Here is a 25,686-nt window from a genome sequence, read left to right as displayed (position 1 = left end):
CAGGGCCATTCTGACCATCAAGCTGACAACGCAAATCATAATGTGAATGGAGATAATGGAGTTGCTTTGGGCCAGAGCCCTGGGAATCTGAATGCCCGGCCTGAGCCACAGGCCACAGGAGGTCTAACCAGTTACTCACTTATTGACATGGTTCTGTGTGGAAGTACTGAGCTAGCCCTCCCTCTGACACCCAACCTTCCTCCATTGTCTGGTTTATCTCCAGAGGTTGTAGTCTTACAACTTCAAGGTGACATCCTTGATATTCGTCGGACTCAACAACATCTCCAAACTCTTATCCACCATAATTTCAAATGTCTGAGGGAAGAGCAACAACAGAGTACCATGGAATTCAGAAACTCACTGAGCACTCTAACCCACATGCTGACAGAGCTCAGTGAGAGTGGAAGACGGGAAATTACTGGTGCCCTGGACAGGCAGTTTGACTACCAACGAAACCAATTCACTGCCACTCTCCAATGGCGCCTGCAACATCACCACACTGAGGTCCTCAAGGACGTTAATTCTGTTTTTTCTCCCATGGTTAACACTGTAGGCCACTTGCAGAGAGAACTCTCTAATTGTGTTAAAATGTTGGATGACGTGTCTGTGGACATGGCCTCCATTAGGCACAACTCCTTACACAGAGTTTCTCTGGTGTCCACTTCTTTTCAGACCACTGAGGGCCAAGCTAGCACCTCTGAACAGCCAAGACAAGGCCATGCTACAGTCACCACTGTCGATGGACTGGTTCGCTTGGGACAGCAGTTTGAGAAGGACAGAGAATGCCAACAGCAATATGACCAGAGAAAGAAACAGACACCCAAACAGTTGCCCAAGACAGACCATCAACAACAGCCAGAGTCTCCAGCCAAGACCTCTCTCATGTTCTGTTGGAGATGTAGCCAAAAGGGACATTCTTCAGCTACATGTCCAAGACCGTATCAAGTAAACCCTTCCAGAAACCACAAATCACAACAGGCCAACACACCTAACTCTCTTCGCAGCAATGACCATCCTTCTCTGGGTGCTTTAACCAGAGCTGAAACCCCAAGAGTCACTGCCTACGCCCCCATCGACATCCCCTTCCTTTCAGTTAATACCGCACCAATCAGAAGCTAAAAAGTTACATGATTGGGGTTCAAATGTGGCACTCTTCTCTGCCGTTGCTCCGGTACCACTAACCCTTGATAATCCTTCTGACGATCTCCTTTTACAGGCTGTGAGAAGAGCTCAGCTGGAACAGCCAGAGGAGTTACGGCTGTTGGAACAGCTGCAGAATAATGCTGATGTATGTACTTCAAAGCTAGGACGCACCGGGCTCCTGAAGCACAAAATATTCCTTACACAGGAAATGCCGATCAAGCAAAAGCCATATCGTTTGTCCCCAGCGAAGCTAATCATCCAAAAGGGACTCATAAATGACATGTTAGCACAAGATATAATAGAACGTTCCTCCTCTCCCTGGGCTGCTCCTGTTGTCCTCATCCCAAAAAAGACTGGTGGTCTTAGATTTTGTGTGGACTATAGGAAGACCAACAATGTTTCTCAGACTGATGCCTATCCTCTTCCTACCATCCATGAGATCCTGGAGTCATTGTCTGGCGCTGTTGTGTTCACTACCCTTGACCTCAATAGTGGTTATTGGCAGGTTGAGATGGACCAGGAAAGCAAGGACAAGACTGCGTTTGTCTGTGCCGAGGGCTTGTTTTCCTTTAAGGTGATGCCCTTTGGATTAAAGAATGCCCCTGCCACTTTCCAAAGACTCATGGAGATTGCGTTAGGTGAGCTCAAAGGGAAGATCTGTTTCGTCTACCTGGACGATATAATTATCTACTCTCAGAACAGAGAAAGACACTTTCAAGATCTTCAAGCAGTGTTGGACAAGCTAAGAGAAGCTGGTCTGACCTTAAATATGAAGAAGAGCAACTTCTGCCAAACCTCCCTGAAGTTCCTTGGCCATATTGTGTCTTTCGACGGCATTCATGTGGATCCTGAAAAGACAAAGGCTGTACAAGACTTCCCTGTGCCAACCACACTCAAGGCCCTTCAACGGTTCCTTGGTATGGCTGGATGGTACCATCGGTTTGTGTCGCACTTCTCCCAGGTGGCAGAACCCCTCAACGCGTTGAAGCGAAAAGGAGCGAAATTCCAATGGACGGCAGAGTGCCAGACCTCATTTGAAACCCTGAAACGACATCTCGTCACACCTCCCATTTTAGGTCATCCCAACTTTGATTGCCCTTTTGTTGTTTACACTGATGCAAGTGATGTTGGACTTGGTGCTGTCCTAGTCCAACAGACTGGACTTGGCACTGAAGAAGTGCTAGCGTTCGCCAGTCGGACATTGAATGGAGCAGAACGGAACTACTCCACAACAGAGCAAGAGTGCCTTGCAGTGGTCTGGGCTTTGGAAAAGTGGAGGTACTACTTGGAGGGTAGACACTTCACTGTGGTCACTGACCATTCCTCCCTTGTGTGGGTGTTCAAGACCAACAAACCAAGCACCAGACTCATTAGATGGGCTCTACGGTTGCAAGAGTTCACCTTTGCAGTGGAATACAGGAAAGGAAAATACAACACTGTTCCAGATGCCTTGTCCAGAGCTCCTGCTTGTGATAATGGTGGCCCTGATCTTACATGTGCTACTGTCCTGTCAAGCAGTCGAGACTCGCCCAAAACAGACTTTCCCATCTCTGATGAGGCAATATGGAAAGCTCAACAGGATGATCCAGAAGTACAGGCTTTGTACCAGACTATCCTGGAAGATGGAGAAAAGATGGTCAATCCTACCACAAAGCTGACCATCATTGAAGATAAAGTCTACCGAGTCGTACAACTACCTCACAGAACACTCTACCAAATGTACATACCGGACACTCTACGCCTACAACTGCTTCAACATTTCCATGAAGACCCATTAGCTGGTCATTTGGGCAGGTTCAAAACCTACAAGCGGTTGCAAGCGTTACTCTACTGGCCACATCTGAGCATGGATGTGAAGTCACACATCCGAAATTGTCAGGTTTGTCAAATGTACAAACCAGAAGGTAGAAAGCCTGCTGGCAAGTTGCAGCAAACGGTGGTTACCCGACCTTGGGAAATGTTAGGAGTGGATTTGATGGGTCCATTTCCTAGAAGCTCCAATCAGAATGTGTACATACTTGTTTTTGTTGATTACTATTCAAAGTGGGTGGAACTCTTTTCCCTGCGTCAGGCCACAGCAAGGACCGTCTCTAACATCCTTACGAAAGAGATCCTGACTCGCTGGGGAGTGCCTGATTACATCCTGTCTGATCGAGGTTCCCAATTTGTCTCTGATCTCTTTGAGGAGACCTGCCAAAGATGGAACCTGAGGCAGAAGTTGACCACGGCCTATCACCCACAGACCAATCTCACTGAGAGAGTAAATCGAACCTTGAAGACAATGATTGCTTCCTATGTAGGGACCCAGCACAAACACTGGGACAAGCACCTTCATGAGTTTCGATTTGCCCTGAATTCTGCTGTGCAAGAGTCCACTGGAGTCACACCTGCAGAGCTGAACCTAAGTCGTCCTCTCCGAGGACCCTTGGATATGGTGCTACAGCCCCAGCAGCTTACTCCAGACGCTGCTTGCTATGACCAGGTAGGCCATCTCCATGACTTGAGAGCTCTTGTCTCAAAGAACATGATCCAGGCTCGACTCAAGCAGAAGAGAAATTATGATAAGAACAGACGAGACATGCAGTTCCAGCTTCGTGATCGGGTGTGGCTTTGCTCTCATCCTTACTCGAAAGCTGAACAATTCTTCTCGGCCAAGCTCGCTCCTAAATGGCAAGGACCATATAGGATTGTGGAGCAGATGGGCCCTTTGAACTACCGAGTGGTGAAAGAGGACACAGGTGAAGATATGCGCGTTGTTCATGTCTCACGCCTTAAGGCCTGTTACCCCTCGGCTGAGGAAATGGAGGCGATTGAGCGCCGCAAGGTGCTGGATATCTTTGAACAGGAAAGTGAGGAGACTTTTCTCGGATTCCCAGACCCAGAAGTCTCGCACCTTAAGGCCTGTGGCCCCTCAGCTGAGGAGCGTGAGCTCCAAAAAGTAATGAATATTTTTGTAGAGGAAAGCGATGAGACCTTTCTCGGTTTCCCCGACCAAGATGTGCCTTCCAGGGCAATGGTCGGCTTTTTCCAGGGGAGGGGGTGTGTGACGGCCCTGAATTTTTCTGAACCGTCTCAGTGCAGCTCCTTCCAATAGGGCGCTTTCCCTTTAATTCCCAATTAAATAGCCAGTATCAGCTGCGCAAAAGTGGGGTTTGTGATGGAGACGTGCATGAGGATGTGTTCAACCCTCGGTTCCGAAGCTTCTCTATTCCGTTTGTTTTGTTGCCGTTAAACGTGTGTTTTGTAGCCTAAGAGAGTTTACCCAGGATCGGATCCACTCTTTGCGTCCCTGGACTACACCTCTCCGTTCTTCGTGGCCTTTCTCCGCTGGAGATCTATTGGCGGATTGGATTGTCTGACTGACCGACTGACTACCACCTTTTTGTATACGGTATTTCATTTGTTTGGATGTGATGTATACTGTGATTTGTGTAGTTAGTGGTAGTTGAGGACTTAATTAAGAGTTGATCCGCTTTAAGGTTCTGTGGTAAAGTAATTGTTATATTGATTGTATGTTTAATACTGGGTTTACGCTACACGGAACGAACGGACAAACATCGCGTGACAAAAGTCACTTGAGTTCCCTGAACTCTACCGGGCAGGACTCTTTTTAGGCCCGAGGTACAGGACATTTCTGGAGGAACCAGAACTCATTGTGATATTATTATATATGTGTGTAATCATTGTTGTTGCTAATACAACCCACGCAACAGAATATAATTGTTTTTGAAGTTCTTTTCAATGTTTTAAGGGTTTATGAAAAGTTTATTTCCATCCTGACTTTTACATACGTCCTTTGTATTGGTGTAGACTTGACGGACCAGATGGGACTCATTCCCACCCAAACTAAAAGGAGAAACTAATGTTTTCTCTGGTAGGCACAACCTACCTGGCACCCCTATAAATAATAACCTCAAGTCAAAACCGTTACAACTTATTAATGTGAAGCAACATTTTCAACAATAAACATTGTGAAACAAAAGAGAAACAGACTGACCAATGGACACTTGGATTGCCTCACAAGGATGGCAACAACAGACTATACATTTAGAATGAATTCAGTCAAGGAGCAGAAGGGACATTTTCGCTCATTCAACTACTGAGGTAACACTTTAATATGGGTCTTATGCATGTGATGTAGACTATTTGATGTCTGTATGTATATATTTGTGATGTGCTGTACATCAAATCAATTGCATTTGCTCTATTGCTCTGAATTTCCCTCAATTGATAATATTGGAAGAAAAACACAATAAATTAAATATCTGTGCAGCCCTCTGACTGATTGTCTCATCCCAAAGTGGCCCCCTTACAAAAAAGTGAGTAACACTGGTATATATGAATGCATCTGCCACTCTATTGAAGCCACTGGATGTTTATGTTCTTGTTTTTTTGCTTGCTTATCCACTGTGTACAAAACATTAGCAATGTCTGCTCTTTCCATGAGACTGACCAGGAGAAAAGTACACTGCTCAAAAAAATAAAGGGAACACTTAAACAACACGATGTAACTCCAAGTCAATCACACCTCTGTGAAATCAAACTGTCCACTTAGGAAGCAACACTGATTGACAATACATTTCTCATGCTGTTGTGCAAATGGAATAGACAACAGGTGGAAATTATAGGCAATTAGCAAGACACCCCCGATAAAGGAGTGGTTCTGCAGGTGGTGACCACAGACCACTTCTCAGTTCCTATGCTGGCTGATGTTTTGGTCACTTTTGAATGTTGGCGGTGCTTTCACTCTAGTGGTAGCATGAGACGGAGTCTACAACCCACACAAGTGGCTCAGGTAGTGCAGCTCATCCAGGATGACACATCAATGCGAGCTGTGGCAAGAAGGTTTGCTGTGTCTGTCAGCATAGTGTCCAGAGCATGGAGGAGGTACCAGGAGACAGGCCAGTACATCAGGAGATGTGGAGGAGGCCGTAGGAGGGCAACAACCCAGCAGCAGGACCGCTACCTCCGTCTTTGTACAAGGAGGAGCATTGCCAGAGCCCTGCAACATGACCTCCAGCAGGCCACAAATGTGCATGTGTCTGCTCAAACGGTCAGAAACAGACTCCATGAGGGTGGTATGAGGGCCCGACGTCCACAGGTGGGGGTTGTGCTTACAGCCCAACACCGTGCAGGACGTTTGGCATTTGCCAGAGAACACCAATATTGGCAAATTCGCCACTGGCGCCCTGTGCTCTTCACAGATGAAAGCAGGTTCACACTGAGCACGTGACAGACGTGACAGAGTCTGGAGACGCCGTGGAGAACGTTCTGCTGCCTGCAACATCCTCCAGCATGACCGGTTTGGCGGTGGGTCAGTCATGGTGTGGGGTGGCATTTCTTTGGGGGGCCGCACAGACCTCCATGTGCTCGCCAGAGGTAGCCACACACACTACTGAGCCTCATTTTGACTTGTTTTAAGGACATTACATCAAAGTTAGATCAGCCTGTAGTTTGGTTTTCCACTTTAATTTTGAGTGTGACTCCAAATCCAGACCTCCATGGGTTGATACATTTGATTTCCATTGATCATTTTTGTGTGATTTTGTTGTCAGCACATTCAACTATGTAAAGAAAAAGTATTTAATAAGAATATTTCATTCATTCAGATCTAGGATGTGTTATTTTAGTGTTCCCTTTATTTTTTTGAGCAGTGTATGATCCTTATTGATGTCACTTGTTAAATCCACTTCAATCAGTGTAGTTGAAGGGATGGAGTCAGGTTAAAGGAGGATTTTTAAGCCTTTACACAATTGAGACATGGATGGTTTGTGTGCCATTCAGAGGGTAAATGGGGAAGACCAAAGATGTGCCTTTGAATGGGGTATGGTAGTAGGTGCCAGGCGCACTGGTTTGAGTGTGTCAAGAAATGCAACTCTGCTGGGTTTTTCACGCTCAACCATTTCCCGTGTGTACTAAGAGTGATCCACCACCCAAAGAACATCCAGCCAACTTCACACAACTGTGAGAAGCACTGGAGTCAACATGGGCCAGCATCCCTGTGGAACACTTTGGACACCATATGTAGAGTCCACGCCCTGACGCATTGAGGGTGTTCTGAATATACTCAATATTAGGAAAGTGTTCTTCATGTTTTGGACATTTTAATGTTATCATTTAACACCTGATTCACTAAAGATACATCTCAACAGCTGGTCCAGGTACAGTATGTCAGTATGTCATGACATTGCATAAGTGGGGCTCCACAAGCAAGGGGAGACAGAGGACATCACGGATTCCCTTCAGATAGGGCTGTTGCGGTCATTCAATTTTGTGAACCGGTTGAGCAACACAACCACTGACCACACAACTACTGACCACAACCACATAATGACTGACCACAACTGCTGAACGACACCTACTATTGACCACTATGGAACACAACTACTGACCACAACCACACAACTATTGACCATAACAACACAACTACTGTCAGATCAGCACTGTATTGTGGACAGACTTCTGCCCATCTTAGCTACTGTTGTATCAACATGTTTCGACCATGACAGTTTACAATACAGGGCTACTCCAAGCTGTTTAGCCACCTCAACTTGCTCAATTTCCACATTTATTACAATATTTAGTTGAGGTTTAGGGTTTAGTGAATTATTTGTCCCAAAAACAATGCTTTTAGTTTTTGAAATATTTAGGACCAATGTATTCCTTGCCACCTGTTCTGAAACTAACTACAGCTCTTTGTTAAGCTTCAAATCAAATCAAATGTTATTGGTCACATACACATGGTTAGCAGATGTTAATGCGGGTGTAGCGAAATGCTTGTGCTTTTAGTTCCGAATATGCAGTAATATCTAGCAAGTAATCTAACAATTTCACAACAACTACCTTTTACACACAAGAATAAGTACATATAAATATATGGATGAGCGATGGTTGAACGGCAAAGGCAAGATGCAGTAGATCGTATAAAATACAGTATATACATATGAGATGAGTAATGTAGGGATGAGTAAATGTATTTAAAGTGGCATTGTTTAAAGTGACTAGTGATATATTTATTACATCCAATGTTTTATTATTATAGTGGCTCGAGATTTGAGTCAGCATGTTGGCAGCAGCCACTCAATGTTAGTGATGGCTGTTTAACAGTATGATGGCCTTGAGATAGAAGCTGTTTTTCAGTCTCTCGGGCCCAGCTTTGAAGCACCTGTACTGACCTCGCCTTCTGGATGATAGCGGGGTGAACAGGCAGTGGCTCGGGTGGTTGTTGTCCTTGATGATTTTTTTGGCCTTCCTGTAACATCGGGTGGTGTAGGTGTCCTGGAGGGCAGGTAGTTTGCCTCCGGTGATGCCAGTGTTGAGGATCAGCGGGGTGGAGATGTTTCCTACCCTCACCACCTGGGGGTGGCCCATCAGGAAGTCCAGGACCCAGTTGCACAGGGCGGGGTCGAGACCCAGGGTCTCGAGCTTAATGACGAGTTTGGAGGGCACTATGGTGTTAAATGCTGAGCTGTAGTCGATGAACAGCATTCTTACATAGGTATTCCTCTTGTCCAGATGGTTTAGGGCAGTGTGATTGCGTTGTCTGTGGACCTTTTGGGGCGGTAAGCAAATTGCAGTGGGTCTAGGGTCTCAGGTAGGGTGGAGGTGATATGATCCTTGACTAGTCTCTCAAAGCACTTCATGATGACGGAAGTGAGTGCTATGGGTCGATAGTCATTTAGCTCAGTTACCTTAGCTTTCTTGGGAACAGGAACAATGGTGGCCATCTTGAAGCATGTGGGGACAGCAGACTGAGATAGGGATTGATTGAATATGTCCATCAACACACCAGCCAGCTGCTCAGCGCATGCTCTGAGGACGCGGCTAGGGATGCAGTCTGGGCTGGCAGCCTTGCGAGGGTTAACACGTTTAAATGTTTTACTCATGTTGGCTGCGGTGAAGGAGCGCCCGCAGGTTTTGGTAGCAGGCCGTGTCGGTGGCACTGTATTGTCCTCAAAGCGAGCAAAGAAGTTGTTTAGTTTGTCTGGTAGCCAGACATCGTGGTCCGTGACGGGGCTGGTTTTCTTTTTGTAGTCTGTGATTGACTGTAGACCCTGCCACATAACTCTCGTGTCTGAGCCGTTGAATTGAGACTCTTCTTTGTCTCTATTCTGACGCTTAGCTTGTTTGATTGCCTTGTGGAGGGAATAGCTACAATGTTTGTATTTGGTCATGTTTCTGGTTGCCTTGCCCTGATTAAAAGCAGTGGTTCACATTTTCAGTTTTGCGAGAACGCTGCCATCAATCCACGATTTCTGGTTGGGGAAGGTTTTAATAGTCGCTGTGGGTACAACATCACCGATGCACTTTCATCACCGAATCAGCGTATACATCAATGTTGTTGTTCAACGCTATCTGGAACATATCCCAGTCCACGTGATCGAAGCAATCTTGAAGCGTGGAACCAGATTGGTCAGACCAACGTTGAACAGACCTGAGCACGGTGTTTCCTGTTTTAGTTTCTGTCTATAGACTGGGAGCAAGAAATGGAGTCATGGTCAGATTTGCCTAAAGGAAGCCGAGTGAGGGTTTTGTATGTGTCGCGGAAGTTAGAGTTACAATGATCCAGAATTTTGCCAGCCCAGGTTGCGCATTCGATATGCTGATAAAATGTAGGGAGCCTTGTTTTCAGATTAGCCTTGTTAAAATCCCCAGCTACATTAAATGCAGCCTCAGGATATGTGGTTTCCAGTTTACATAGAGTCCAATGAAGTTCTTTCAGGGCCATCGAGGTGTCTGCTTTGGGGAGGGGGGTGGGGATATACACGACTGTGATTATAATCGAATAGAATTCTCTTGGTAGATAATGTGGTTGGCATTTGATTGTAAGGAATTCTAGGTCAGGTGAACAAAAGGACTTGAGTTCCTGTATGCTGTTACAATCACACCACGACTCATTAATCATAAGGCATACACCCCCGCCCTTCTTCTTACCAGAGAGATGTTTGTTTCTGTCGGCGCGAAGCGTGAAGAAACCGAGTGGCTGTACCGACTCTGATAATGTATCCTGAGTGAGCCATGTTTCCGTGAAACAGAGAATGTTACAATCTCTGATGTCTCTCTGGAAGGCAATCCTTGCTCAGATTTCATCTACCTTGTTGTCAAGAGACTGGACATTGGAGAGTAGTATGCTCGGGAGCGGTGAGCAATGTGCCCGTTTACAGAGCCTGACCAGAAGACCGCTCCGTCTGCACTTTCTGCGGCGCCGTTGTTTTGGGTGGCCTGCTGGGATCCGATCAATTGTCCTGGGTGGTGGGCTAAACAGAGGATCCGCTTCGGGAAAGTTGTATTCCTGGTCATGATGTTGAGAAGGTGACGTTGCTCTGATATCCAATAGTTCCTCCCGGCTGTATGTAATAAGACTTAAGATTTCCTGGGGTAACAGTGTAAGAAGTAATACATAAAAAACTAAATACTGCATAGTTTCCGAAGAATGCAAAGCGAGGCGGCCATCTCTGTCGGCACCAGAAGTCTGTTAAGCTTTGCAGTTTTCACTTGCTGTACTAGCTGACATGTATAGTGTTGAGTCATCCTCATACATAGACACACTGGCATTGCCCAGTAAAGATTGAAAAAGGTAAGGGGCCTAGAGAGATGCTCTGGAAAATTCCTGATTCTACCTGAATTATGCTCCATTAAAGAACACCCTTCTTTGTCCACAATATAGCACAGGGTGTACAACCACAACACATATACGTTTTTCCATCAGCAGGCTATGATCGATAATGTCAAAAGCTGCATTGCTGTCTAACAAAACAGCTCCCACAATCTTTTATCAATTTCTTTCAGCCAATAATCAGTGATTTGTGTAAGTGCCATGCTTGTTGAATGTCCTTGCCTAGAAACATGTAGAGTTGTTTTTGTTGGTTTACAGTAAAATAGCATTGCATCTGGTCAAACACCATTTTTCCAAAAGTTTACTAAGGCTTGGTAACAGGCTGTTGGCTCGGCTATTTCAGACCGTAAAGGGGGATTTTCTATTCTTGGGTAGCGGAATGACTTTTGCTCCCCTCCAGGCATGACGTTACACACTTTAAGTTAGGATTAAATTGAAGAAATGGCAAATAGGAGTGGCAATATCGTCAACTATTATCCTCAGTAATTTTCCATCCAAGTTGTCAGACCCGGTGGCTTGTCATTGTTGACAACAATAATGTTTTCCTCACTTCCACACTCACTTTACGGAATTAAAAATGACTGTGCTTGTCTTTCATAACTTGATCAGTTATACTTGGATGTGTAGTGTCTGTCTGTTGCTGGCATGCCATGCCTACATTTGCTAATCTTGCCAATGAAAAAAGTATTAAAGTAGTTGGCAATATCAGTGGGTTTTGTGATGAATGAGCCATCTGATTCAATTAATTATGGAGCTGAGTTTTCCTTTTTGGCCAGTATTGAATTTAAAGTGCTCCAAAGATTTTTACTATCATTCTTTATATAATTTCTCCTTGTTTCTATAGTTTCTTATTTTTATTCAGTTTTAGTAACAGGATTTGAGTGATAAACTGCACTGCATGAGTGAATAAGAACTTGATTTCATCGAAAGATCAGTATCATCGTATCTGTAGCTGAACACTTATCTGGAATGAAGGATGTAACGGGTAAGGAGCTGCATGGTGTAATGACTGGAGAAGCAGTTCTGTCCTCTCAGGTCATCGTATCTGTAGCTGAACACTTATCTGGAATGAAGGATGTAATGGGTAAGGAGCTGCATGCTGTACTGACTGGAGAAGCAGTTCAGTCCTCTCAGGTCATCGTATCTGTAACTGAACACTTATCAGGAATGAAGGATGTAACGGGTAAGGAGCTGCATGGTGTAATGACTGGAGAAGCAGTTCAGTCCTCTCAGGTCATCGTATCTGTAACTGAACACTTATCAGGAATGAACGATGTAACGTACCGGGTAAGGAGCTGCATGCTGTACTGACTGGAGAAGCAGTTCAGTCCTCTCAGGTCATCGTATCTGCTGCTGAACACTTATCTGGAAAGAAGGATGGAACGGGTAAGGAGCTGCATGCTGTAATGACTGGAGAAGCAGTTCTGTCCTCTTAGGTCATCGTATCTGTAGCTCAACACTTATCTGGAATGAAGGATGTAACGGGTAAGGAGCTGCATGCTGTACTGACTGGAGAAGCAGTTCCGTCCTCTCAGGTCTCCGGATCTGAGTATGGCTGGGAGTAGATTTTTTTTACTTTGAATTTAGTTGTTTGTTGTTTGAGTGGTTTAAAAGTTGTCGTTTATTTCCATTTTGGATTTCACCTTTTTTTACATCTCGCATCCAGTAGGTGCCGGCAATACTGTTTCCGGTGTAGTCGACACTAAAACACATGAAGAAGGACTAGTCTCCTGAGGTAAAATAAGATCTGGCGACTACGTCCAATATTTCTGCCCGTTGTTTTCAAGGTAATCTACTAACGTTTGCATACGCCGATTCATGGACCATCTGTATCCGGGTTGCATCCTGTTCATACGGACCAACATCAAATCAAATCAAATTGATTTATATAGCCCTTCGTACATCAGCTGATATCTCAAAGTGCTGTACAGAAACCCAGCCTAAAACCCCAAACAGCAAGCAATGCAGGTGTAGAAGCACGGTGGCTAGGAAAAACTCCCTAGAAAGGCCAAAACCTAGGAAGAAACCTAGAGAGGAACCAGGCTATGAGGGGTGGCCAGTCCTCTTCTGGCTGTGCCGGGTGGAGATAACAGAACATGGCCAAGATGTTCAAATGTTCATAAATGACCAGCATGGTCAAATAATAGTAAGGCAGAACAGTTGAAACTTGAGCAGCAGCATGGCCAGGTGGACTGGGGACAGCAAGGAGTCATCATGTCAGGTAGTCCTGGGGCATGGTCCTAGGGCTCAGGTCCTCCGAGAGAGAGAAAGAAAGAAGGAGAGAATTAGAGAACGCACACTTAGATTCACACAGGACACCGAATAGGACAGGAGAAGTACTCCAGATATAACAAACTGACCCTAGCCCCCCGACACAAACTACTACAGAATAAATACTGGAGGCTGAGACAGGAGGGGTCAGGAGACACTGTGGCCCCATCCGAGGACACCCCCGGACAGGGCCAAACAGGAAGGATATAACCCCACCCACTTTGCCAAAGCACAGCCCCCACACCACTAGAGGGATATCTTCAACCACCAACTTACCATCCTGAGACAAGGCTGAGTATAGCCCACAAAGATCTCCGCCACGGCACAACCCAATGGGGGGGGGGGGCGCCAACCCAGACAGGATGACCACAACAGTGAATCAACCCACTCAGGTGACGCACCCCCTGCAGGGACGGCATGAGAGAGCCCCAGTAAGCCAGTGACTCAGCCCCTGTAATAGGGTTAGAGGCAGAGAATCCCAGTGGAAAGAGGCGAACCGGCCAGGCAGAGACAGCAAGGGCGGTTTGTTGCTCCAGAGCCTTTCAGTTCACCTTCACACTCCTGGGCCAGACTATACTCAATCATATGACCCGCTGAAGAGATGAGTCTTCAGTAAAGACTTAAAGGTTGAGACCGAGTTTGCGTCTCTAACATGGGTAGGCAGACCGTTCCATAAAAATGGAGCTCTATAGGAGAAAGCCCTGCCTCCAGCTGTTTGCTTAAAAATTCTAGGGACAATTAGGAGGCCTGCGTCTTGTGACCGTAGCGTACGTGTAGGTATGTACGGCAGGACCAAATCAGAGAGATAGGTAGGAGCAAGCCCATGTAATGCTTTGTAGGTTAGCTGTAAAACCTTGAAATCAGCCCTTGCTTTGACAGGAAGCCAGTGTAGAGAGGCTAGCACTGGAGTAATATGATCAAATTTTTTGGTTCTAGTCAGGATTCTAGCAGCCGTATTTAGCACTAACTGAAGTTTATTTAGTGCTTTATCCGGGTAGCCGGAAAGTAGAGCATTGCAGTAGTCTAACCTAGAAGTGACAAAAGCATGGATTAATTTTTTTGCATCATTTTTGGACAGAAAGTTTCTGATTTTTGCAATATTACGTAGATGGAAAAAGCTGTCCTCGAAATGGTCTTGATATGTTCTTCAAAAGAGAGATCAGGGTCCAGAGTAATGCCGAGGTCCTTCACAGTTTTATTTGAGACGACTGTACAACCATTAAGATTAATTGTCAGATTCAACAGAAGATCTCTTTGTTTCTTGGGACCTAGAACAAGCATCTCTGTTTTGTCCAAGTTTAATAGTAGAACGTTTGCAGCCATCCACTTCCTTATGTCTGAAACACATGCTTCTAGCGAGGGCAATTTTGGGGCTTCACCATGTTTCATTGAAATGTACAGCTGTGTGTCATCCGCATAGCAGTGAAAGTTAACATTGTTTTCGAATAACATCCCCAAAAGGTAAAATGTATAATGAAAACAATAGTGGTCCTAAAACAGAACCTTGAGGAGCACCGAAATTTACAGTTGATTTGTCAGAGGAAAAACCATTCACAGAGACAAACTGATATCTTTCCGACAGATAAGATCTAAACCAGGCCAGAACATGTCCGTGTAGACCAATTTGGGTTTCCAATCTCTCCAAAAGAATGTGGTGATCGATGGTATCAAAAGCAGCACTAAGGTCTAGGAGCACGAGGACAGATGCAGAGCCTCGGTTCGATGCCATTAAAATGTCATTTACCACCTTCACAAGTGCCGTCTCAGTGCTATGATGGGGTCTAAAACCAGACTGAAGCATTTCGTATACATTGTTTGTCTTCAGGAAGGCAGTAAGTTGCTGCACAACAGCCTTTTCTAAAATTTTTGAGAGGAATGGAAGATTCGATATAGGCCGATAGTTTTTTATATTTTCTGGGTCAAGGTTTGGCTTTTTCAAGAGAGGCTTTATTACTGCCACTTTTAGTAAGTTTGGTACACATCCGGTGGATAGAGAGCCGTTTATTATGTTCAACATAGGAAGGCCAAGCACAGGAAGCAGCTCTTTCAGTAGTTTAGTTGGAATAGGGTCCAGTATGCAGCTTGAAGGTTTAGAGGCCATGATTATTTTCATCATTGTGTCAAGAGATATAGTACTAAAACACTTAAGCGTCTCTCTTGATCCTAGGTCCTGGCAGAGTTGTGCAGTCTCAGGACAACTGAGGTTTGGAGGAATACGCAGGTTTAAAGAGGAGTCCGTAATTTGCTTTCTAATAATCATAATCTTTTCCTCAAAGAAGTTCATTAATTTATCACTGCTAAAGTGAAAGTCATCCTCTCTTGGAGAATGCTGCTTTTTAGTTAGCTTTGCGACAGTATCAAAAAAGAATTTCGGATTGTTCTTATTTTCCTCAATTAAGTTAGAAAAATAGGATGATCGAGCAGCAGTAAGGGCTCTTCGGTACTGCACGGTACCGTCTTTTCAAGCTAGTCGAAAGACTTCCAGTTTGGTGTGGCGCCATTTCCGTTCCAATTTTCTGTTAGCTTGCTTCAGAGCTCGGGTATTTTCTGTGTACCAGGGAGCTAGTTTCTTATGATAAATGTTTTTAGTTTTTAGGGATGCAACTGCATCTAGGGTATTGCGCAAGGTTAAATCGAGATCCTCAGTTAGGTGGTTAACTGATTTTTGTCCTCTGGCGTCCTTGGGTAGGCAGAGGGAGTCCGGAAGGGCATCAAGGAATCTTTGTGTTGTCTGTGAATTTATAGCACGACTTTTGATGGTCCTTGGTTGGGGTCTGAGCAGATTATTTGTTGCAATTGCAAACGTAATAAAATGGTGGTCCGATAGTCCAGGATTATGAGGAAAAACATTAAGATCCACAACATTTATTCCATGGGACAAAACTAGGTCCAGCGTATGACTGTGACAGTGAGTGGGTCCAGAGACATGTTGGACAAAACCCACTGAGTCGATGATGGCTCCGAAAGCCTTTTGGAGTGGGTCTGTGGACTTTTCCATGTGAATATTAAAGTCACCAAAGATTAGAATATTATCTGCTATGACTACAAGGTCCGATAGGAATTCAGGGAACTCAGTGAGAAACGCTGTATATGGCCCAGGAGGCCTGTAAACAGTAGCTATAAAAAGTGATTGAGTAGGCTGCATAGATTTCATGACTAGAAGCTCAAAAGACGAAAACGTCATTTTTTTTTTTGTAAATTGAAATTTGCTATCGTAAATGTTAGCAACACCTCCGCCTTTGCGGGATGCACGAGGGATATGGTCACTAGTGTAGCCAGGAGGTGAGGCCTCATTTAAAACAGTAAATTCATCAGGCTTAAGCCATGTTTCAGTCAGGCCAATCACATCAATATTATGATCAGTGATTAGTTCATTGACTATAATTGCCTTTGAAGTAAGGGATCTAACATTAAGTAGCCCTATTTTGAGATGTGAGGTATCATGATCTCTTTCAGTAATGACAGGAATGGAGGTGGTCTTTATCCTAGTGAGATTGCTAAGGCGAACACCGCCATGTTTAGTTTTGCCCAACCTAGGTCGAGGCACAGACACGGTCTCAATGGTGATAGCTGAGCTGACTGCACTGACTGTGCTAGTGGCAGACTCCACTATGCTGGCATGCTGGCTAACAGCCTGCTGCCTGGCCTGCACCCTATTTCATTGTGGAGCTAGAGGAGTTAGAGCCCTGTCTATGTTGGTAGATAAGATGAGAGCACCCCTCCAGCTAGGATGGAGTCCGTCACTCCTCAGCAGGTCAGGCTTGGTCCTGATTGTGGGCGAGTCCCAGAAAGAGGGCCAGTTATCTACAAATTCTATCTTTTGGGAGGGGCAGAAAACAGTTTTCAACCAGCGATTGAGTTGTGAGACTCTGTTGTAGAGCTCATCACTCCCCCTAACTGGGAGGGGGCCAGAGACAATTACTCGATGCTGACACATCTTTCTAGCTGATATGCACGCAGAAGCTATGTTGCGCTTGGTGATCTGACTGTTTCATCCTAACATCGTTGGTGCCGACGTAGATAACAATATCTCTATACTCTCTACACTCGCCAGTTTTAGCTTTAGCCAGCACCATCTTCAGATTAGCCTTAACGTCGGTAGCCCTGCCCCCTGGTAAAGAGTGTATGATCGCTGGATGATTCGTCTTAAGTCTAATACTGTGGGTAATGGAGTCGCCAATGACTAGTTTTCAATTTGTCAGAGCTAATGGTGGGAAGCTTCGGTGTCTCAGACCCCGTAATGGGGGGGAGTAGAGACCAGAGAAGACTCGACCTCTGACTCCGACCGGTTGAAAGTTTCTGTCGGCTGAATGAGCGACACCGGTTGAGCTTTCCTACAGCATTTCCTTCCAGAAACCGTGAGAAAGTTGTCCGGCTGCGGGGACTGTGCCAGGGGATTTATACTACTATCTGTACTTACTGGTGGCACAGACGCTGTCTCATCCTTTCCTACACTGAAATTACCCTTGCCTAACGATTGCGTCTGAAGCTGGACTTGTAGCACAGCTATCCTCGCGGTAAGGCGAGTACAGCGACTACAATTAGAAGGTATCATGTTAATGTTACTACTTAGCTTCGGCTGTTGGAGCTCCTGACGAATCGTGTCCAGATAAAGCGTCCGGAGTGAAAAAGTTGAGGAAAAAAAATGTATATATATGAACGGTAATTAAAAAGTGAAAACCGTAAAGTTGTCATGTAGCAAAATAGGTTGGCAACAAAACGCACAGCAACTCGAAAAACAAGCCTCACATGTACACTAGCACTGTGTTCAAAGGGAGCAGCGACGACATCATCACGTCATCCAAAAATATGGCAGACATTGGATGAATATACCATTTTAATATCTTTGGCTGTGAGTGATGAAAACAAAATCTGCCTCAGCAAAAATTATTTGAATTATTCAGTGGATGTTTTGTGAACAAAGGCGATGACTAAAGTGTCTTATTAGGAATTTTCAAATAGATCTTCTCTATGTGGCTGTGTTTGGGAATTGTCTTTCTGGGCCGGGCATCAGTTATACTGCAGTACCAAAGCAAAACTGTAAGAGCAGTCCAAACCATGCTCTAGACCAGAACCCTGGCCCCTTGGTCTCACGGAGCTCTGAGAAGCCAGCAAGAATAAGGCCGTGACCTCAGTGATTTCCCTTCAAAATAAAAGTTGGCAAAGGAATATTTCAATTTGGCAAAAATATTTCAAAAGAAATCTAAATTCTTTTAACATTTTACTAGGAAATGTTAGCAGACAGAATTTTGTTTGACAATATCAAAAAATGAAAGTGAATAGGCTTAGTAGCTCAAATAATTGTAAAGCATTGGCCATAAAGTTAACAGCATTAAAAGTAATTTCACATTTACATGTTTAGTCATTTGGCAGACTCTTACTCAGAGCGACATACAGGAGCAAAAAAGTGCCTTGCTCAAGGGCACATCAACCGATTTAATATATTTATATATATATATATATATATAATATTCACACAGTCAGCTTTGAAAAAACTACCTTTTGGTTACCACCCTAGAGATCATTACTTGATAGTAATAGATAGTAATGACTACTAGATAGTTATTATGGCAACAACATTATGTATAATGCTACTGTTATTAATAATATTAGGCCTATAATAATATGTATAGTGCCTTCAGAAAGGACTGTATTCTCAACCCTTATATTTTTACACATTTAGTTGTGTTACAAAGTGATATTAAAATTGATTTTTTTTGTCAATGATCTATACAAACTACTCCAATGTCAAATTGGAAGAACAATTCAATCATTTGTAAAATAAAAATAAAGTAAAATAGAAAAACAAATATAAACGAATATATCTTGATTCGATAAGTATTCAACCCCCTGAGTCAATACATTAGAATCTCCTTTGGCTGAGATTACAGCAGTGAGTCTTTCTGGGTAAGTCTCTAAAAGCTTTGCACACCTGGATTGTACAATATGTTATTATTTGTAAAAAAATGTCAAGCTATGGTCAAGTTGGTTGTCGATCATTGCTAGACAGCCATTTTCATGTCTTGCCATAGGTTGTCAAGCCCTTTTGGATCCACCCTTTTTTTTCTCCAATTATCACCTAAAATGACATACCCAAATCTAACTGCCTCTAGCTCAGGTATTGAAGCAAGGATATGCATATTCTTGATACCATTTGAAAGGAAACATGTTGAAGTGTGTGGAAATGTGAAATTAATGTAGAAGAATATTACACATTAGATCTGGTAAAAGATAATACAAAGATTTTTTTTTTTTTTCCATCTTTGAAATGCAAGAGAATGTATTATTCCAGCCCAGGCGCAAGTTAGATTTTTGCCACTAGATGGCAGCAGTGTGTGCAAAGTTTTAGACTGATCCAGTGAACCATTGCATTTCTGTTCAGAATTTTGTATCAAGACTGCCCAAATGTGCCGAATTGGTTTATTAAGAACTTTTCATGTTCAAAACTGTGCACGCTCCTCAAACAATAGCATGGCATTCTTTCACTGTAATAGCTACTGTAAATGGAACAGTGCAGTTTTAAGCTTTCTGCCCATATCAGATATGTCTATGTCCTGGGAATTCTTCTTGTTACTTACAACCTCATTCTAATCACATTAGCCTATGTTAGCTCAACCACCATGTGGGGTGGGGGGGGGGGGCACAGATCCTGTAGAGTTTAAAACAACTGTCAGGGTAGAGCACATCACTTCTAAAATGAGATCATACGATCCTGAAGAAGGTCAAAACTGTAACTAAGCCAGTCAGGAGCATTCAATGTCATCTTGACAGAAACTCCAGTCAAATCAATTTAAATTAAATCAAATTTTATTGGTCACATACACATGGTTAGCAGATGTTATTGCGAATGTAGCAAAATGATTAAGCTTCTAAAACTGACAGTGCAGCAGTATCTAACAATTTCACAACAAAGCCTAATATCTAACAAATTTCACAAAACCTAATACACACAATCTAGTAAAAGAATGGGATAAGAATATATAAGTATAAAATATATGGATGAGCAGTGACAGAGCGGCTAAGATGCAATAGATAATAAATAATAAATAGTGAAGGATACAGTATATATTATATACATTTGAGATGAGTAATGCGAGATATGTAAACATTCTTAAAGTGGCATTATTAAAGTGACTAGTGTTCCATTTATTAAAGTGGCCAATGATATCAAGTCTATGTAGGCAGCCACCTCTCTGTGCTAGTGATGACTGTTGAACAATCTGATGGCCTTGAGATAGAAGCTGTTTTTGAATCTCTCTGTCCCAGCTTTGATGCACCTATATTGACCTCGCCTTCTGGATGGAAGCGGGGTGAACAGGCAGTGGCTCAGGTGGTTATTGTCCTTGATGATATTTTTTGCCTTCCTGTGACATCGGGTGCTGTAGGTGTCCTGGAGGGCAGGTAGTTTTCCACCGGTGATGCTTTGTGCAGACCACACCACCCTCCAGAGAGCCTTGCGGATGCTCTCAATTGTGCACCTGTAAAAGTTGAGGGTTTTCAGGGACAAGCCACAATTTTTCAACCTCCAGAGGTTGAAGAGGCGCTGTTGCGCCTTCTTCACCACACTGTCTGTGTGCGTGGACCATTTCAGTTTGTCATGATATGATATGAACTTAACTTTCCACTTTCTCCACTGCTGTCCCATCGATGTGGATAAGGAGTGCTCCCTGATGTCCACGACCATCTCTTTTGTTTTGCTGACATTGAGTGAGAGGTTAATTTCCTGATACCACACTCCGAGGGCCCTCACCTCCCTGTAGACTGTCTCGTCATTTTTGGTAATCAAGCCTGCCACTGTCGTGTAGTCTGCTAACTTTGATGATTGAGTTGGAGACGTGCATGGCCACGCAGTCGTGGGTGAACAGGGAGTACAGGAGAGGGCTGAGAACGCACCCTTGTGGGGCCCCAGTGTTGAGGATCAGCGGAGTGGAGAAGTTGTTTCCTACATTCACCACCTGGGGGGTGGCCCGTCAGGAAGTCCAGGACCCAGTTGCACGGGGCAGGGTCGAGACTCAGGGTCTCAAGCTTAAAGATTCGTTTCGAGGGTGTTATGGTGTTGAATTCTGAGCTGTAGTCAATGAACAGCTTTCTTACATACTGTAGGTATTCCTCTTGTCCAGATGGGATAGGGCAGTGTGATGGCGATTGCATCGTCTGTGGACCTATTGGGGCGGTAAGCAAATTGAAGTGGGTCTAGGGTGACCGGTAGGGTGGAGGTGATATGATCCTTGACTAGCCTCTCAAAGCACTTCATGATGATGGAATTGAGTGCTACGGGGATAAATAGTAATTTAGTTCAGTTACCTTAGATTTCTTGGGAACAGGAACAATGGTGGCCCTCTTGAAGCATGTGAGGACAGCAGACTGGGATAGGGATTGATTGAATACGTCCATAAACACACTAGCCAGCTGGTCTGCGCATGCTCCGAGGACACGGCTAGGGATGCCGTCTGCCAATAGGTGCCCTTCTTTGCAAGGCACTGGAAAACCACCCTGGTCTTTGTGGTTGAATCTGTGTTTGATATTCACTGCTCTTCTGAGGGACCTTACAGGTGTGGGGTACAGAGATGAGGTAGTCATTCAAACGTCATGTTAAACAATATTATTGCACACAGAGTGAGTCCATGCAACTTATGTGACTTGTTAAGCACATGTTTTACTCCTGAACTTATTTTGGCTTGACATTACAAATGGGGTTGAATACTTGACTTAAGACATTTCAGTTTTTCATTTTTTATTAATTTGTAAGGACATAATTCCACCTTGACATTATGGGGTATTGTGTTTAGGCCAGTGAACAAAAAAATCTAAACTTAATCCATTTTAAATTCAGGCTATCAGCCACTGTGTATAATAAAAATGTTATAATATTAATGTTATACTTATAATAATAAACTTTAGATAACACATTTAAATCCCATTGTTATTTACCCCATTCTTATTGCACAATATACATTTTTCATAGTGGACATGCATATTACACCATACATATTGCCTGAATGTTTTGTCACAGTAAAAGGGGGGGGGAGGGGGGGGCTTTCTACTCAGGAGCACTTCTACTTTCCAAATCTACAGTTTAGCCCAGAGGAGCCTCACTGTTCAATTTGCAGCCCTTACAGAGGGGCCAATCAACAACAACAAAAAATAATTTGAACCACAGGAGGTTGGTGGCACCTTAATTGGGGAGGACGGGCTCGTGGGAATGACTCGAGTGGAATCGTATGGTATGGTATCAAACCCTTCACCAAACACATGGTTTCCATGTGTTTGATGCCATTCCAGTTGCTCTGTTCCAGCCATTATTATGAGCCGTCTGCCCCTCAGCAGACTCCACATTTAGGCTTGGGAACATTAACAAAAAAACAAACACATATCTCATAGAAATACTTTTAATTATTCTTTGTATGATAACAAGTATACAACATATATTTATTTTTCGCCGTATTTATTAATTTACAAAGTATACATGACGGGAATCTTATTCTGAAGGATTCCAAAAAATCCGTGACCCGGAAGTACTTAGTTATTCTTGCCTGCATTACAGCAGCCGTATCTCAAACTCATGGCACCGAAGAGAACGATAAATAAACAGCCGAATATAGTTTTTCTCAGTGATAAATGACACACTTGTCTTTGCAAAGGGAACTAACTGCTATCGTTGGAGCTGCAGTTTGGGAGAATTACCCAGCGGTTTAAAAGGTGTTTTCATCTGGCCTTTCACAGTTTACACACCGTGCTCCAGACGCAACGTTCTAGCACACTTCACAAACTTCAACACGGTTTGGGAACTGCTCGGTCGTCCTCGTACAAATGTGACCTGGCAACACCGGTAAACCACGAACGGAGCTGTCACTTCTAGGTTACGACAGTAACCACCTTGTGAGGATCTGATCTGGGTAGCGAGTGCTGCAGTTTCGAGCAACACGAGGAACGCGTGCTTATGTTACTTTTCTGCGCTAACTTTCTTACCTCTCAACAGGACTTCATCGTGAACAATGGATTATTAACTGTTTACATATATTCAAGCGTGTATCTAGCCAATCAGCTGAATTGGGCACAACACAAAATTGATCGATTATCGATGTTATTCATCGATTAAGGGCTGCATCAATTGCTAGAATTGAAATCAGCAATTAGGCGTTTGAATAGTTTATTCTCTCCATTGTCCTATAATTAAACGGAGATGGAGGGTCGGGATGACAAAGGGAATAAAGAGAGTACTCTCTCGAAGCCAGATATTCAAAAGTTTGCTCTCTGGTACATCGGCTGGTCCTCCTTGGACAAGCGTACTACCCTGCCCATGCTGCCGTGGTTGGTGGCGGAGATCCGGAAGAAAAGTGAGAAGAACGAATCGGGACGCGATACTTGTTCCGTCCAGGCCAGAGAAGTTCAACTGGTGCTCACCCCGCCGTTTATTCGATGTGTGCCCGCCAACAATGTCGCCAACTCGTCCGTCTTCATCTTCGAGCATAAAGCGCAGTTCATCTCACGTTTTATCCACAACAGTAATGACCTCACTTATTTCGCCTACCTTATCCGGAGCCAGCCCGACAACCCGGAGTCTGAGATGGCATGCCATGTCTTCAGGGCATACGACCCCAACCAGGTAAGCTGTTATACATAGCGGCGGGAAGTAGGGGTGCTGCACAATCCCCTGATAAATCACCCCTGAATGTATTCCCGGGGCTATGTTCTTATATCATTTAGGCACATATGTCACTGTCAGAACTACAGTACATCCAAACATGTTGCCATCATGCTGGCTTTACAGGTACACTCAAGTTTTGATTAATGCCAATTGTGCCTCAATGAAGACCTATTCTTTAATTTGCAAGAATGTGGAGGTATGGTCCCATATTCAGCAACCTTTATAAATGGGTCAAGTACAACTGCCACATTGTTGCACCAGCTACTGGTAAGCTTAAGCCATAAAACAATGGTCAACCTTTGGAGAACTCAGAACTTTACCACATGGTCCTCTGTGTGGTAGGCCTAGTGATCTCCACCCGGCACAGCCAGAAGAGGACTGGCCACCCCACAGCCTGGTTCCTCTCTAGGTTTCTTCCTAGGTTTTGGCCTTTCTAGGGAGTTTTTCCTAGCCACCGTGCTTCTACACCTGCATTGCTTGCTGTTTGGGGTTTTAGGCTGGGTTTCTGTACAGCACTTTGAGATATCAGCTGATGTACGAAGGGCTATATAAATACATTTGATTTGATTTTGATAAAATGCTGTGCTAAGGGTATTTGGAAAGATTCCTCAAACACACTCTTTAGAATCACCGGATCGCCCAATAAAGACAGGCCTATATTGATTGGTAAATAACAACATGATTTTGCAGTTGGTATTAAGTATTTAGTCCATTGTGATGTTGGGATAAAATTTTCCCGGTAATGGACTAAAGGAGCCTAACTCCTTATCGTCTAAGGACCTTACATCCTCTGTTTAAAGGCAAAGTGTCTCAAAGCCAAAAGAGCCAAATAATCTATTTAAATGTCAATCGATTCTTAATTCCTATACGCTTCTAGAAACAACCCCTCTACTTTCATATCGTATAAAAAATAATTTCACAAATGCAAAATACACATCTATTGTGCATTGTTTTAACATAGTTGCAGTCTTCCGTTTACACACAGGGTTTCGGATAGATAGATAATTAGCACAGGTAGTCCACTGTCTGTTTTCTGTAAACAAGCAGTGTAACATGGAAATATGGTTGTGTGGGAACTGTAGCTGTAAAAGGTGTGCATCAATTTAAATTTGTTTTGTTTTTTGAAAATGTATTTCTTGCTGATATGAAAAATAATGTCCGTATGCTTCCAAAACCGTACTGCAAGCAACGAGTGTTAATGTTCAGACCGAGCGTCAAGTGTTTTTAACAGCACTCCCCAGTACAGATGACGCCTTCCTCCAATGACTCTTATGTGTAATGGAACTGAGAGTCATGATCAAGGGCTAGGATAGAATAGAATAGGAAACCTGTATTTAAATATAGGCTAAAATAATCCAAATCCGGCCTGTATCCATATGATTCAGGGGATCAAAAGTTTGTCAGACTGTGTTTGACAAGGGATTCATAGGCCCAATATTCTGTATTGACGTGCGTGCCTCCCATGCCCTGGCTTGTGCTTCATGTTTACACTTGAGTCACGTGGTGTGGGGTAGCCGGCCAAGAATTCTGAACTCCAAGATACTCGATGGTGCGAGGCAATGAGTTTTGGCAAAGTGTAGCCTACCTCTGACTTCTTGTAAAAATGTCCATTCTTTCATGCGTAACTTGCATCATTGTTTGTCCTGTGTAGTTGCATTATTTTCTTTGTGTGCTGCAGCCCGCTAGCTTCGGAAAACAGTGCAGCGTTTAATGTTAGCTTGTGCGATCAGGTGGCTTTGCGAGGCTAGCAATCCATATTTTTTAGTAACTTCATTCTATGTGACCTCTGTCAAATTGTCCATACAATGATGGGGTTGCTGACATCTCCCTTGGCGGAGGTTGCATAAACTTATTTATATGAACTCAGGATTGCAGCACCCAAAGAAAACAACTTGCAGCACTAGGCAAGGCAACATGAGCAGCATTCCCCAGTTTAGCTTGCTAGTGTTGATGTTATGCAGGTTAAACAGGCTGGGTAGAAACGTGCCAGATGGACCATGAGGAACGC

At 43.9% G+C, this 25,686-nt stretch overlaps 1 protein-coding gene and 1 long non-coding RNA gene across 3 annotated transcripts in view; one reads left to right on the top strand and one right to left on the bottom strand.

The window, feature by feature from the left end:
• Window positions 1-11,797: 11,797 nt before the first annotated feature.
• On the bottom strand, window positions 11,798-12,729 carry LOC124014311. Its single transcript, XR_006835004.1, has 3 exons — window positions 12,270-12,729; window positions 12,044-12,124; window positions 11,798-11,822 (listed from the first exon to the last, which is right to left on the bottom strand). It is a non-coding gene; the product is annotated as an uncharacterized LOC124014311 (long non-coding RNA).
• Window positions 12,730-22,558: 9,829 nt separating this feature from the next.
• tbc1d4 (TBC1 domain family, member 4) overlaps window positions 22,559-25,686 on the top strand; it is a 147,384-nt gene continuing 144,256 nt past the window's right edge. For both annotated transcript variants that reach the window (XM_046359210.1, XM_046359202.1), the window contains exon 1: window positions 22,559-23,636. In XM_046359210.1, coding sequence (XP_046215166.1) covers window positions 23,214-23,636 — 423 coding nt within the window. In that variant the 5' untranslated portion in view covers window positions 22,559-23,213. The remainder of the gene's footprint in view (window positions 23,637-25,686) is intronic.

The sequence above is a fragment of the Oncorhynchus gorbuscha genome, linkage group LG01, assembly GCF_021184085.1.
Source record: "Oncorhynchus gorbuscha isolate QuinsamMale2020 ecotype Even-year linkage group LG01, OgorEven_v1.0, whole genome shotgun sequence".
In the NCBI taxonomy this organism is placed as follows: domain Eukaryota; kingdom Metazoa; phylum Chordata; class Actinopteri; order Salmoniformes; family Salmonidae; genus Oncorhynchus; species Oncorhynchus gorbuscha.
The sequence above is the reverse complement of the archived record's forward strand: the minus strand, read 5'-3'. Positions and strand labels throughout refer to the sequence as shown.